The sequence below is a fragment of the Budorcas taxicolor genome, chromosome 8 (genome assembly GCF_023091745.1).
Source record: "Budorcas taxicolor isolate Tak-1 chromosome 8, Takin1.1, whole genome shotgun sequence".
Classification (NCBI taxonomy): Eukaryota; Metazoa; Chordata; class Mammalia; order Artiodactyla; family Bovidae; genus Budorcas; species Budorcas taxicolor.
The window spans coordinates 94,047,544-94,063,984 of NC_068917.1; the positions used below are offsets into that span (position 1 = coordinate 94,047,544).

At 40.1% G+C, this 16,441-nt stretch overlaps 1 protein-coding gene across 1 annotated transcript in view; it reads right to left on the reverse strand.

Moving 5' to 3' along the window:
- GRIN3A (glutamate ionotropic receptor NMDA type subunit 3A) overlaps positions 1-16,441 on the reverse strand; it is a 198,335-nt gene that overhangs the window by 54,778 nt on the left and 127,116 nt on the right. Inside the window, exons 4-5 of the mRNA XM_052644556.1 lie at positions 16,267-16,412; positions 8,010-8,125 (exon numbers count right to left, since the gene is read on the reverse strand). Coding sequence (XP_052500516.1) covers positions 8,010-8,125; positions 16,267-16,412 — 262 coding nt within the window. The remainder of the gene's footprint in view (positions 1-8,009; positions 8,126-16,266; positions 16,413-16,441) is intronic.

Here is a 16,441-nt window from a genome sequence, read left to right on the forward strand (position 1 = left end):
TGGTCCAGTGTTTTGTGTAAGCTTCATCTAGGGTGAGATTTGTGCTGAGATTTTGTTTGTTTGTTTTTCCTCTGATGGGCAAGCTGAGTGAGGTGGTAATCCTGTCTGATGTTGACTGGCTTTGTATTTTTGTTTTGTTTGTTGTTTAGATGAGGAGTCCTGCACAAAGTGTTACTGGTGGTTGGGTGATGTTGGATCTTGTATTCAAGTGGTTTCCTTTGTGTGAGCTCTCCCTATTTGATACTCTCTAGGGCAACCCACTCTAGTACTCTTGCCTGGAAAATCCCATAGGTGGAGGATCCTGGTAGGCTGCAGTCCATGGGGTCGTGAAGAGTTGGACATGACTGAGCGACTTCACTTTTACTTTTCACTTTCATGCATTGGAGGAGGAAATGGCAACCCACTCCAGTGTTCTTGCCTAGAGAATCCCAGGGACAGCGGAGCCTTGTGGGCTGCTGTCTATGGGGTTTCACAGAGTCGGACATGATTGAAATGACTTAGCAGCAGTAGCAGTAGCAGCAGGGTTAGTTCTCTGGTAGTCTAGGGTCTTGGAATCAGTGCTCCCACTCTAAAGGCTCAGGGCTTGATTTCTGTTGCTCCTGGTAACAGTGTTAGGCTTTTTAGGGACCACCTAGGAAGGCAGCAGTCAAACAGGGGTGGTCTTCCTGGGGTGAGGAGTCCGTCTCCAGCTCAGGACAGGGCAGTGACTTGGGTCTCTGGGCACATTGTGTCACTTCACTCGGGAAAACTTTGGTGCAGCTTTTCTGGTCACAGCTCAGGTTTTGTGATCTTAGCACACGAGAGTCCAGAGCTTCTCTTTCTGGGCTCTGGTCATGTAATTCACTGCAGGAAAGTCAAGGCCATGTGTTCACTAGTCCATCTCCTCCTCTGATTACACCAGTCCTTTTTAAAAAAATATATGAGGCTTGAGATTTGTGTATAACTAATAAAAGAGAAGAAATAAATAATACAGAAAAAAGTTTGCATTTTAAAGAGCTGTTTGCTTTTTCCCCTTGGTAGATTTGTTTGTTCCTTAACAATGGAGAGTCAAGGAAATGATGACAATGTCAAGAGCATGATTAGAATTTTCCATTCAAAGAGCTATTTTGAGTGCCTATTTTGTGCATAGTAGTTCTGGTTTGAAAGGCAAGACTGACAATAAAAGACTTTACCCGGGCAGTCTGTCCTTCAGCTGATGTTATCATAAAACAACAATTAAAAAAAAAAAAGTAATGGGTAACTATAAGGAAGTAACAAAGTTTCTTTAGAAATGTTTATTATAATGAATGCTATTGACAATTCAGTTGCACATTCATTCACTACCTATTTACATGTCAGGCACAATACTAGTCATGTGTATAATAATATTCACTGACATTCACACATTTATTCATTCACTCATTCATCCATTCAATGAATATTTACTGAGTGAATAGGCACTGTGTTAAGTGGTTGGGATTTAGCAGTAAGTAAGGTAAATATAGTCCCTGCTGTCATGGCACATATCCTCTTAGGGAGGCAGATACTAAACAATGTACTGCATAATGATTATTTCATTACAACTGAGACATCTAAGGTTGTACCAGCTTGTGGGAGAAGGACGGAGACTTATACAAACAAGTAAGGACTTGGAACTATCTGGTGAGTGTGGTCAGATTAGGCCAGGTTTGCTGAATAATTTGTATTTTTTCCTCCTGAGGCAATAACTTAAATAACAACAATTTCTAATACTATAGAGGGCTAACTATTTGCCAAGTACTGCTCAGTAATGGAAGGGCTTCCCTGGTGGCTCAGACAGTAGTGTCTGCCTGCAATGCGGGAGACCTGCGTTCGATTCCTGGGTTGGGAAGATCCCCTTACATGCCTTACTCCAGTTTATAGATCACACAATAGTTTAAGACTGCATACTAGATTGTGGCATACAGGTCAGTTAAATCCTTCTGGGGCTCTAATAATGAGAACCTGAACATACTGAGCCCTACTGTGTGCCAGATACCACCCATGTAGGATATGTATTACTTAGTTCAGGTCAGTTGCTCAGTCGTGTCTGACTCTGCAACCCCATGGACTGCAGCAATCCAGGCTTCCTTGTCCATCACCAACTTCTGGAGCTTGCTCAAACTCATGTCCATTGAGTCAGTGATGCCATCCAACAATCTCGCCCTCTGTTGTCCCTTTCTCCTCCTGCCCTCAATCTTTCCCAGCATCAGGGTCTTTTCCAATGAGTCAGTTCTTCACATCAGGTGGCCAAAGTATTGGAGTTTCAGCTTCAGCATCAGTCCTTCCAATGAATATTCAGGGCTGTTTTCCTTTAAGATTGACTGGTTGGATCCCCCTGTAGTCCAGGGTACTCTTAAGAGTCTTCTGCAACACCACCACAGTTCAAAAGCATCAATTCTTTGGTGCTCAGCTTTCTTTATAGTCCAACTCACTTATCCATACATGACTACTGGAAAAACCATAGCTTTGACTAGATGGACCTTGTTGGCAAAGTAATGTCTCTGCTTTTTAATATGCTATCTATGTTGGCCATAGCTTTTCTTCCAAGGAGCAGAGACTTAAAGACTGAGTAAATAAATGGCCTAATGTCACAAAGATCACAGTTGGCAAAGCTAGCATTTGAAATTGGGTCTGCTTGAGTATAAAAAGCAGTGCTTCTTCCAATGTATCCATTATAGCATGAGACCAAGGCAAAGGAATATTTGACATATTCCTCCCCTTCAAAGAGCCTCTATCACTACAATCCTATTGCTATAATATCCCCAAGCCAGGCAATACAGTAAAAACATACAATCATCTAACTGGTGGTTTGTTTGTTCTTCTTCCTCTAGTTGTTTTAGATATAAGGTTAGATTGTTTAATGAGATTTTTCTTGAGGTAAGAGTGTATTGCTATAAACTTTCATCTTAGAACTACTTTTGTTGTATCCCATAGGTTTTGGACCATTGTGCTTTTGCTTTGTTTTAATTTTTTTTAACTTCCTCTTTGATTTCTTCAGTGTGAACTGGTGGCTTGAATTCAGCAGATACAAATATATATATTTTTCATGGGCAGATTTTGTTGTAAACTTTTCATAAATTGTGTAAATACAGCATAAGTACAGCCCCAACTGGTATATGATTGTACATAAATGAGAAAATTAACTAGCAAGGATCCTTCCTGATTATATTGCTTCTCCTAAAAATCCTCTTAAAGTCAGTAATTCCAGTCCAAGTTGATGTAATCATTGCAGAATTGTTTTTGTTTTTCACTCGATCACCATTTTTTGGACACCTATTCATCACTTTCACAAGTAGAGGCTGAATGCTATTCTGTCTCAGACACTCAGCCAAGTGCTATAGAGTTTGCAGTGTAGCAGTGTTGGTTGCTCAGTTATGTCCAACTCTTTGCAACCCCATGGATACAAAGAAAGTTTCAAATTTTTTTAACTTTAAGAAATCTTTAAGAAGAATCTTTATGAAAGTTGAAAAATCTAAAATTAATAGTTATGATATACATTTACATATTTTAAGAATAGAATTTTGGCATTACAACAGAAGTATAAAAATTACCTTAAGGGAAAATGTTATGTTGAAATTGCAGAGGCATTTAGAAAAAATTGCTACATAGGAAATAATTAATATTCAATCACTCTACTTCATCATGTTAAGGTTAATATGTAATTGAGTGCTAAAAATAGATTACCATTCTTTTAAAATTTTAATTTTAATACATATATTAAGCATTAATATTTTAATAATTATTGGCATTAATAACAATTATTATTAGCTAATTAAAACTATGCATATGAAATATAGGGAAAAACAGGAAAAATAGTTATGTGGCAATTAGAAGAGGTATGTGTTAAAAGACATAAAAATCAATTTTATTCAGAAACATAAAATAGTAAAACCTTGAAGATTTTATTTCTGTCCTCTTTGTCAGCTGTTTTTCAAATTTGATTGTGTTCATTGGTCAAATAATTCTTATCTTTAAATTGCTGACTCAACTTAGCAGCCTGAATTGCTTTCATTATCATTAGAAATTTGGCTTTGCAATAAAGATGAGGCTGACTATTTTGTGGTTGATGGATGAAGCAAAATGGAATCCTTCAACCCTAGAGATGAAGGCTTCAGGCACCCTGGAAATTGGATACAGCTTAATAGCCCAAGAGAACAATTTTCAGAATAGAATTCTGATATTTTCCCCATGGATAAATCAGCTTTACTAAGCTAAGAGTGGTAGAAATGTATTTGGGCTAGCAAGTGTATAGTTAGAAATTCGTAGACTACAAAAATCTTCCTGAAATGTGGTTGGAAAATAGATATTTTGAAAATAAGATCTTAGTGTTAAAAACACCTCTGGAAGAAAGATCAATTCAGTTTTACAGTCTGTCCTAGGAATACAATAATTAGCTACTCCAGGGCAATGGCTGAGCATATTTTGGAATAGTTCTAAACTTAAAGGAGACTTTAAAAATGGGTTTCCCTTATCCTCAGCACATCAAAGTGGAGACAGAGTGTGTGGAAGAAGCTAAGATATATGAAGGCGATCTATCTCTGGATAATTTTATAGTAAATTGGTCTCAATCTTTTAATTCAATATATTGAATAGTAGCCTAGTGGCTCCGATGGAAAAGAATCTACCTGCAATACAGGAGAACTGGGTTTGATCCCTGGGTCAGGAAAATCCTTTGGAGAAGGAAATTGCAACCCACTCTAGTATTCTTGCCTTGAAAATGCTATGGATGAGAAGCCTGGTGGTCTACAGTCCAAGGGGTCACAAGGAGTCGGACACTAGTGAGCCATTAACACTCTCACTGTCACTTTCACTATGTGCTTGAACATGCTTTACATGTATTATTTTACTTAATCATCACAGCAACTCTGTCCTAGATGTACTATTCACAAACCCATTATGCAGATGAGGAAGCTGAAGAACAGATTGTGACTTGCCCAACTAACACAGTTATTTGGGAACAGCAACTCTATTCTAACCTAAGCACTCAAGACCCCAGAGCTAGTGCTTCAAGTGCTGTACTAAATAATTAGTGGAAAGCAAGTAAAAGAACAAACTCAAAAACAAGCAAAGGTCTTTGGCAGAAAGGTCACAAATCATTACTGTGCAGTTCCATTACTCTTTCTTCTCATTTGACCTTTACTGTCGGTTTACTCCAATGCATAAATTTGGGACATGTATTCAATTATCTCAACACTTTCTTTTTTCAGAGCACACAATATATCTTTGTGTCCCTGGTATACAGTTTTTAATAAGACCAGAGACTTTCCACATGTTCTTGAATTTTTAATAATTTTGGTTTGCTGCACTGAAGACTCACGGAATGGTTTCAAAGTCAATGTGGACTGTTGTCTCTCATTTGCCGCGCATTGACCTTTAGGTGTTAAATAAATGCAGAATGGTGAAGTTGGGAAGGGTATTTAGTAGTCACGCTGAGTTGATATAATGCCATTACTACCAAGAGTGATGGCATAACTGACTCAATGGGCATGAGTTTGAGTAAACTCTGGGAGTTGGTGATGGACAGGGAGGCTTGGCGTGCTGCAGTCTCTGGGGTCACAAAGAGTTGGACATGACTGAGTGACTGAAGTGAACAGAGAGTGAATGTACCTTCAGCATGAAGGAATCAATGGATTCCATCTTCCCTCCTAAGTTCCCAAAATCATTTAAACACTTTGGAAAGTATATGCAGACTTTTCAGGATACTTTTGATTACCTACATAAGGAAGTGATTAGGTACTTAGTCTAATACAACCTAATGAGTTATATAATAGGGTAATAAATCATTTATTACATAACTGTTATATGCCTTGCATTGTACTAGATCCTGTGAGAGAATACAGACATATGGGACATTCCTGTAAGCTAAATAGGTAAAAATTGTTCATAAATGGCTTTTGTGATATTTTATGCCTATAAAGTCTAGCTAGTTAATAATAAAGTACACATTTTCATAAATTCAAAAAAACTAAATGTTGTTAATGAAAAGCATATAATATTTTTTTTGTATTTTCTCCAGCATTATGAAAATATAATTTTTAAAAATAATTTCATGAAGAGAGAAATATTCCATTAAAAGCTATTAGATTCACTTTTTCTTTAAAGCCACAGTCAAGAGTTTTATTAGTATCTCTATCACATTGTTTTCTGTAACTTATAAGTATCCTTACTTTGTGTTTTACCAAGTTCTGCTTTTAGATTGTAAACTTGTTCACAGAGGCTGTATTGAATTAAAATTTCTGATTTGCACATCACCCAGAAAAAAAAGCAGTGGCTTTTTAAAGAATAAACCAACAATGATGAGAATATTCTATGTTTTCCAGTCTATGGTCTTTCTGCTGTCTTGCAGAGAGAGTGTTTCCCTGTGCCATTTTGTATTTATTCCCTTGGAAAACAATGTGGTGTCTGGAGATGATGGAGACTGTAAGACACCAAGTCTCATGAGCACAGATGGAAATGTAAACAGGAAACCAGTGGGGAATTGATTGTGTGGCATCTGGCACTGGGGTCTAGCAGAGGCAAACAAGCCATTTCACCACTGCCTTTTGACAAGATAGACTTGCCCCCTGAAAACAAAGGTGGAAGACAAGGGTCCCTCATTTTTTTTACCCACTACAAATGATTAATTGTTAACAGCTGCTAATGGCAAAAGGGACTTCAATTACCCAGTGTATCTAGGAGAGAAAAAGGAAATAATATCCTTTCCATTTACTCAGATGCCACACAAATGGGAAATTTTCCACTGTTACATCGAAATGTGGTTATATAATCAATGTTCTTTTGGTTTTCTAGTTTTTCTTTGGTTTCTCTTTTTGTGCCCTGCTACACAATTATGTTTCTGTCACTGTTGTCTCAACAGAAGACCCCTATTGCTAAATGTCTCTCTTCCTGTGTTCTATTCCAGGCTAAGGTGGAGGTCACTTTGCCTGGCGAGGGGATTGATTTTTCTTAGGAGAAGGTTCAAAGAAACAGCATCAGCTGTTACATTCTCACAAAAATGAAGATGAAAAAAAAACCTGCTGATGTGTTTAGGAGAGACAGAGACCAATTGTAGTTGGGCAACTGGAATCTGAATAGTCTTGATATGCTAGTTAACATACAAGAAAGTATAATTTCCTGGAAATAGGACTTGAGCATCCCTATGGGATTATTTCTAGCCAAAATGCTTTCTGACAAGTGAGTATGGCTGTTCTGGGAGCCAGTGTGTACTGTCAGAGGAGGGAAGCTGGGAAATGGAGATGTGAAATTTGCTGGTTCCAACTACCTGCTCCATATATCAACCGTTGTCCACAATGAAAGGAGCTACTGACAACGCAATCTTTCTTTGGTCCTGAAGTTTGATTGATTGGCTGACCAAGTTGAAAGCAAAAATTTGCTGCCAGTGGGGAGAACGACAAACCTGAGGTCCCAAACAAAGTTTTGTTTAGGACACCTAGAGGTTACTAAATTACAGAGGTTGATTTTTTCTACTTATTTTTCACCTAGTGGAAACATTTATTTAAGGACTATGAGATTTATATTCTAATTTCAGTATTATCATCTAATTGTGTGATTATGAAAAAATAATATATTGTCTCTGAACTTTCTTGTGGATAAAACTGAGCAGCTTGGATTAAATCAACACTGGGGTCCTTCTAGTTGTAACACGATCATTCTAGTTTTAGTATCAGATTCATTATAGGATTTGGCCATGAGAAAATACCGATTAAATTAAAACTGGGCTCCCTGTTTACTACACTGTGTCAACACTCCCAGATATCTGAAGCAACACCGTTTGCATAACAATGATATTTTGGTTGTTGTTTTTCTAACAATTGGATAAAAGTATGTTGGTGGAATAGGTAGAAAATAAATACCTAACTTCAGCAACTTAATAGCTGAGTGCTTAAGGGCTGAAAATGAAAACAAGGGATGAATAGCTCTTTGCCTCTGACACTGGCATTTGTGACTTGCTAGATTGGCAAACTGAGCACATCCCGAGTAGAAGTGCATCAAGAATGATTGATTAATACCTTCTATGGCAAATGGCTTCCCCACAGTTAGAAGTTTGCAGTCAGCATCTACTGACACTTCATAATCCAGGAGGGCTTTGTCCATGATGAAGGCATCTAGTTTCTCTGGATCATTCCTATGTTTAAGACCAAAAGAAGAAAAGCAGAAAATAATTTATTAATAGACAAGAAACACTAAGCCTGACAGCTAGCTTTTGTTTGCTGCTGCTGCTAAGTCACTTCAGTCATGTCTGACTCTGCGACCCCATAGATGGCAGCCCACCAGTCTCCCCCGTCCCTGGGATTCTCCAGGCAAGAACACTGGAGTGGGTTGCCATTTCCTTCTCCAATGCGTGAAAGTGAAAAGTGAAGTGCAGTCTCTCAGTCGTGTCCGACTCTTCACGACCCCATGGACCGCAGCCCACCAGGCTCCTCCGTCCATGGGATTTTCCAGGCAAGAGTACTGGAGTAGGGTGCCATTTGTTTAGGTAGCAGAAATCTGGACAGTAGGGGTAGTCCAAGCTGGGCAGCTGCTGGCCCTGCTTTGGTGACATCTCACTGACCTGCAGAGAACAGACCAGGGGAAACAGACACTCTTAACAGAGAGCATGACACCTTTCCAGGGGTTAAATTGACCAACAAAACCAGAGCGACTCTGAATTGAGTGCAAAGATAAATGGTCAAGGTTCATTTTCCATACATTAACTGAATGACCTTTTTTTTTTTGGTTGTGCTACATGTAGGATCTCAGTTCCCCAAACAGGGATCAAACTCTCCCTGTAGCGGAAGTGCAGAGTCTTAACCACTGGACCACCGAATGAAGTCCTCCAAATGACTTCTTCGTGTAGGCATTATATTTATTGTTCTCCATACCCTATATAATCACCCTGAAGAGGGAGGCGGGCTTCCCTGGTGGCTCAGATGGTAAAGAATCTGCCTGTAATGCAGGAGACCCAGGTTCGATCCCTGAGTTGGGAAGGTCCCCTGGAGAAGGAAATGACAACCCACTCCAGTATTCTTGCCTGGGAAATCCCATGTCCATGGGGTTGCAAAGAGTTGGACATGACTGAACGACTATCACTTTCATTTTCACTTGAAGAGGGTGGTAGTTTCCTATTTTAACAAATGAAGGAATTGAAGGTTCAGAGAGTTGAAATAAGTTGATCTAGTTCACAAGCCAGTAAGTGTTGGAGCTAGGCGATCTCATTAATCAGTATGTGAAAATTCTTCATTCTTTCCGTCATGATCACTATCATATTCTCCAGAGATCAGGCATTATTTCACACTCGGGAGTACATAATAAAGAAGTGCAAATAAGAGGTCCAGCACTCTAGGGGAAAAAAGAGTTGAGGTCTCTTTAAAGTCTATAGCTGGTGTTTAATAAATGGAATAGGAAGCATATGTAAATCAGGTCTTTGTGGTCTGATTTATTAATATAACTCCAGAGACTCATGTTTCACTCCCATCCCAGGAGACAGTTCAGGCAAAAATCATTTAAAGGCAAGTATTTCTGGACTGGATCAGTGAATTGGCTGGGCTCAAGATAGCAACAGACACTTTGTGCATCCTTCTTGTATTCTCTCCCATTTTTTAACATAGGCACAGAAATGGTCCCCAGGAAGGTGGTCAGTACCAGTTGAGTTCCACTTAGAAGGGAGGCAAGGGATAATGAGTTTCTCAGGGAACTGTTTAAGGTGTATGCAAATGACTCTTTGTTTTCAGCTGTCTCAAAATTTTTTGGAAAGGTAGTGAGTGAGTGAGTGAAGTCGCTCAGTTGTGTCCGATTCTTTGCGACCCCATGGACTGTAGCCTACCAAGCTCCTCTGTCCATGGGATTTTCCAGGCAATAGTACTGGGGTGGATTGCCATTTCCTTCCCCAGGGTTTCTTCCCAACCCAGGGAATGAACCCAGGTCTCCCACATTGTAGACAGGCGCTTTACCATCAGAGCCACAGAACAATTAATAAAGTCTTTTTGACCCCCCGGGTGGTCCAATGAACTTGGTAAAGAGAACAACTCTTCTCTGTTCCATCTGGGTCCAGTCTTTCCTCTCTTAGAACCAAAAATGAGGCCATTGGAATTCAGTACAGAGGAGTAGATTCTAAACTCAGAGGAGAATATGGGGCCATCAAAATTCTAAAAGAGAAGGACACCACTAAACACCTCAAAGATTCATCACTGAGCAGCAAGTACCTTTATGATGGGTTTGTCTGAGTCACACACTGACATATATTAAGTAGGTCAGCTTCCCTTCTTGGTGGCAATGACTATCGCTTCATCTTTATACTCTTCCAGAAAGTGAAATAGTCACTTCAAAATAAATAATCTAAAAAAAAATCTGAAAAAATGAATAATCTTTCTGGGGTATTGTATTTGAGTTACAATGAGGCCTATGTTACAGTTCAGTCACCCACGGACTGCAGCATGCCAGGCTTCCCTGTCCATCACCAACTCCAGGAGTTTACTCAGACTCATGTCCATTGAGTCGGTAATGCCATCTAACCATCTCATCCTCTGTCATCCCCTTCTCCTCCTGCCTTCAATCTTTCCCAGCATCAGGGTGTTTTCCAATGAGTCAGTTCTTTGCATCATGTGGCCAAAGTATTGGAGTTTCAGCTTCAGCATCAGTCCTTCTAATGAATATTCAGGACTGATTTCCTTTAGGATGGACTGGTTGGATCTCCTTGCTGTCCAAAGGACTCTCAAGAATCTTCTCCAACACCACAGTGCAAAAGCATCAATTCTTTGGTGCTCAGCTTTCTTTATAGTCCAACTCTCATATCCATACATGACTAATGGAAAACCGTAGCTTTGACTAGATGGACCTTTGTAGGCAAAGTAGTCTTTGCTTTTTAACATGCTGTCTAGGTCTATGTTGGTCATAACTTTTCTTCCAAGGAGCAAGCGTCTTTTAATTTCATGGCCGCAGGGACCATCTGCAGCGACTTTGGAGCCCAGAGAAGTAGTCTGCTACTGTTTCCATTGTTTCCCCATCTATTGGCCATGAAGTGATGGGACTAGATGCTGTGATTTTAGTTTTCTGAATGTCGAGTTTTAAGCCACTTTTTCACTCTCCTTTTTCACTTTCATCAAGAGACTCTTTAGTTCTTTTTCACTTTCTGCCATAAGAGTGGTGTCATCTGCGTATCTGAGGTTATTGATTTTTCTCATAGCAATCTTGATTCCAGCTTGTGCTTCATCCAGCCCAGCATTTCTCATGATGTACTCTGCATAGAAATTAAATAAGCAGGGTGACAATATACAGCCTTAACCTACTCCTTTCCTGATTTGGAACCAGTCTGTTGTTCCACATCCAGTTCTAACTGTTGCTTCTTGACCTGCATATAGATTTCTCAAGAGGCAGGTCAAATGGTCTGGTATTCCCATTTCTTGAAGAATTTTCCACAGCTTGTGGTGATCCACACAGTCAAAGGCTTTGGCCTAGGCAATACAGCAGAAATAGATGTTTTTCTGGAACTCCCTTGCTTTCTCAATAATCCAGTGGATGTTGGCAATTTGATATCTGGTTCCTCTGCCTTTTCTAAAACTGCTTGAACAACTGGAAATTCATGGTTCATGTATTGTTGAAGCCTGGCTTGGAGAATTTTGAGCATTACTTTACTAGCGTGTGAGATGAGTGCAATTGTGTGGTAGTTTGACCATTCTTTGGCATTGCTTTTCTTTGGGGTTGGAATGAAAACTGGCCTTTTCCAGTCCTGTGGCTTCCAAATTTGCTGGCATATTGAGTGCAGTACTTTCACAGCATCATATTTTAGGATTTGAAATAGCTCAACTGGAATTCCATCACCTCCACTAGCTTTGTTCATAGTGATGTTTCCTAAGGTCCAATTGACTTCATATTCCTGGATATCTGGCTTTAGTCCAGTGAGCACATCATCATGATTATCTGGGTTATGAAGATCTTTTTTGTATAGTTCTTCTGTGTTCTTGCCACCTCTTCTTAATATCTTCTGCTTCTATTAAGTCCCTACCATTTCTGTCCTTTATTGTGCCCATCTTTTCATGAAATGTTCTCTTGGTATCTCTAATTCTCTTGAAGAGATCTCTAGTCTTTCCCATTCTATTGTTTCCTCTGTTTCTTTGAACTGATCACTGAGGAAGGCTTTCTTTTCTCTCCTTGCTATTTCTTTGGAACTCTGCATTCAAATGGGTATATCTTTCCTTTTCTCCTTTGCCTTTCACTTCTCTTTTCACAGCTATTTGTAAGTTATCCTCAGACAATCATTTTGTCTCTTTCGATTTTTTTCTCGGGGATGTTCTTGATTACTGCTTCCTGTACAATGTCACGAACCTTCGTCCATAGTTCTTCAGGCACTCTATCAGATCTAATCCCTTGAATCTATTTCTTACTTCCACTGTGTAATCTTAAGGGATTTGATTTAGGTCATATCTGAATTGTCTAGTGGTTTTCCCTACTTTCTTCAATTTAAGTCTGAACTTGGCAATAAGGAGTTCATGATCTGAGCCATAGTCAGCTCCTGGTCTTGTTTTTGCTGACTGTATCGAGCTTCTCCATCTTTGGCTGCAAAGAATATAATCCATCTGATTTCGATATTGATCATCTGGTGATGTCCATGTGTAGAGTCTTCTCTTGTGTTGCTGGAAGAGGCTGTTTGCTATGACCAGTGTGTTCTTATGGCAAAGCTCTATTATTAGCCTTTGCCCTGCTTCATTCTGTACTCCAAGGCCAAGTTTTCCTGTTACTCCAGGTATCTCTTGATTTTCTACTTTTGCATTCCAGTTCCCTATAACAAAATGGACATTTTTTGGGGGGTGTTAGTTCCTGAAGGTCTTGTAGATCTTCATAGAACTGTTCAACTTCAGCTTCTTCAGCATTACTGGTCAGGGATTAGTTTTGGGTTACTGTGATATTGAATGTTTTGCCTTGGAAATGAACAGAGATCATTCTGTCAGTTTTGAGACTGCATCCAAGTACTGCCTTTTGGACTCTTTTGTTGACTATGATGGCTACTCCATTTCTTCTAAGGGATTCTTGCCAATAGTAGTAGGTATAATGGTCATCTGAGTTAAATTCACCCATTCCAGTCCATTTTAGTTTACTCATTTCTAAAACGTCGATGGTCACTCTTGCCATCTCCTGTTTGACCACTTCCAATTTACCTTGATTCATGGACCTAACATTCCTGTTTCCTATGCAATATTGCTCTTTACAGCATTGGACTTTACTTCCATCACCAGTCACACCCACAACTGGGTGTTGTTTTTGCTTTGGCTCCGTCTCTTCATCCTTTCTGGAATTATTTCTCCACTGATCTCCAGTAGCATATTGGGCACCTATTGACCTGTGGAGTTCATCTTTCAGTGTGCTATTTTTTTGCCTTTTCATACTCTTCATGGGGTTCTCAAGGCAAGAATACTGAAGTGGTTTGCCATTCCCTTCTCCAATGGAACACGTTTTGTCAGAACCCTCCCCCATGACCCATCCGTCTTGGATGGCCCTATATGGCATGACTCATAGTTTCACTGAGTTAGACAAGGCTGTGGTCCATGTGATCAGATTGGTTAGTTTTCTGTGATTGTGGTTTTCAGTCTGTCTGCCCTCTGATGAAGAAGGATAAGAGGCTTATGGAAAATTGCTGATGGGAGAGACTGACTGAAGGGGAGACTGGATCTTGTTCTGATGGGCAGGGCCATGCTCATGAATCTTTTTTACTATGTTTAACTTCAACCAAAATGAAAAACATCTCTCAGCTTCAGAACTGCAGGAAACTTCAGAAAGGGCTTGGTATATGAACTGTATCCTGGAAGCTGAGGATCAGAAACCTTAATGGAATCCTGGCAGTAAAATAAAAATCAAGCTGAAAGGTACTTCTCTAATGAAAGCTTTATTCTCACAGTACCAAAATGTACCTTGAGAGCAACACAGGACCAAGTTATCACTTACTAATGCTCTGTAATAATTTGTGGCAGCAATAAGAGTATAAAGAGTTAGGGCTCAGTTTTCTAACAAGTAATTCCTGCGGTCCATCTGAGTGGTATCTCTAAATAACTCCTCATGATTTTGAATTGCAAAGTGAAGTTATTTATGGCACGCCTCTATTACATAGGAAGGCAAGAAGCAATTAGCTCACAGACTCCCATGGGGCCCTGAGTCACTGGTGAGGAAGTGGCAGGGTTTGATACAGGTATAAGGAGCTTCTAGACTGGCTGAATCATCCTTACAGTTGGCAGGGCCTACACTTGTGTTTCTCCCATTATAAAATCATGCTGTCTTTTTGAACATTCATTTCATAACACATATACCACAAAGCTACTTATATATAGACATATAAAAATAAAGTAATTATTAATTTAATGGGGATTCATTTATTGGAATATTGTCACTTCAAAAAGAAGGGTCCTAAGTGAGTTAGGATGAAGCTCAGGGAATCTGATGGGAGAGGGGAGGGACAGCTTTAACACAGGAACCTCTCTTTACAGATGACTCCAGGGGTAGTGCCCTGTAGGTCATGGCACTGGTATGTCAGAGGGTAACTTGGGAACCTTGGTTTTTTGGAATAGTGAATAGGAGCATAGGCTCTCACTGGGCCAAAAGTGGAGAGAGAAGCTCAGAGGGAAGAAGGCAGAGGGCATTAATGATAACCTTTGTTCCAAAGTTACCTCAATCTGTAACTCACCTGGGGAGCTTGTTAAAATGCAGATTCTGTGATGGGACCTGAGAGCACATGCTCCCAGGTGCTACCTGCTACCTGCTGCATGGATGTTGCTGGAATATGGACTGTACCTTGAACATCAAGGACCTGCTTTCCAGTTATAGTTCTCAGGCTAGCCTGCAGCAGTGGCTACAGTCCAAAGTCTTGGTTCTGATCCTGACTGCCACTTGCTAGCTGTATTTCCATGGACAAGTTGATTCTTTCAGGCCTCAACTCCTTCGTCGGTGCCTGTTTTGCTAACAATTTCTTCTCTCCAGCTAGAGTATGGCCAACTGAGCTCTGGGGCCTTGGAGGTGAATCCTCCAGAATAAACGAATACCCAGAGTGGAGTGGAACTGCTCCACTGCAGCAGGAGCTTTGCTCAGCCTTTCACACTGACAGAAGGGCCCAATTTGTCACCCATTACTATTTAGTGGGGAGCCATCACTTTCTTCCTGACATCTTATTCTTTTTCTCAGCCACGGATTTCCCTGATGGAGAGGATAAAGAGGAATTGTTGGGGGGCGGGGCAAAGAAGCACTAAACTGTGTCAGAGAGGGACTCTAATGTTTTAAAGTTCTTACAAAATGGAAAGTGCCACTTCATAGTGTTTCATACTATATATACCTGTGCAAATCTGAGAACACGAAGTTTCCTTTCTAGACTCTAGTTTAGTCCATAAAATTGTTTTTAGGGCTGATTACTAGAATTTTTGAGAAATACAGAGCCATTATGTCCCATAAAATTATTTGCTTCCCTTCTTTCTTAAAAAAGAATTTGAGTTGCTAAGTCCTGCTGTCATTGGGGTGATAATTGTATTTGATGATAGAGAAACCAGTTTTCTGGTACTGCATGATTGTAGGGATTGGAGTTTGAATGTATGTTATTGTCCCGAGACCATCAGGCAGGAGGGGGAGGACTGCTTGCTCGCATGCTGTGGCACTTATCAGGAGCCATTCATCCCCTTCTCCCAGGCAGACTAGTTGAGCAGACCCAGAGATGCACCATCCTCCTTTGCATTCAGCTTCTCTGAATTATAGCTCTGATAATCTGCCATGGCAATGTGATTGCTCTTGATTGCTTCTCATAAATTCTGATGAGAAGGATGCAGGCATGGGAATCATTGCCTTTTATCTTATTTCTTTTCTACAGGAAATCTCTAAGCTAAATCCCACTTCCTTGTGGCAAGAGGAGACAGTCCACAGGCTTAGAGATTCACTGTGAAGGAAAGGGTTGATTTGGGACACTTTATCCTCTGGCCACATTCCCTGAGTGTTTGATCATTTCAGCACCATTATTTTCCCAAGTGATGTCAAGCCAATGTTTACTTCCCCTACCATCTGCTACACTACTGACCCTACTGGCACTTTGATCAAAGCTACTGCCAGCTTGGGACTGTGGAGGTAACTAGAAAACTAGGTCACATAATTAAATGCACATTTATTCCATACTGTCCCCTGGATCTCACATGGTGTGTGGTATTATGGAACACACAATGGGTATATTTAGATAACATTAAAAAAAAAAAACCCAACAAACATTGCATCAGTAGCAAGGCTTCTTTTTCATTGAGACCTTTTTGGACTGAGGAGGTTGACACTCACTTTAGATATGCCACTCCATCCAGGGTGGCTGGTACATTGTACCTTCTCATATACTCATGCATCTCTGGGAAGCTTTGCCTCACATAGTCTTCAGCACTGCTCTCCCGGACAGTTCCAAAACGGAAGCCTTGAGAGGGATGATGTAGCTATGAGGCAGAAAAAGAAATGTCTTGAA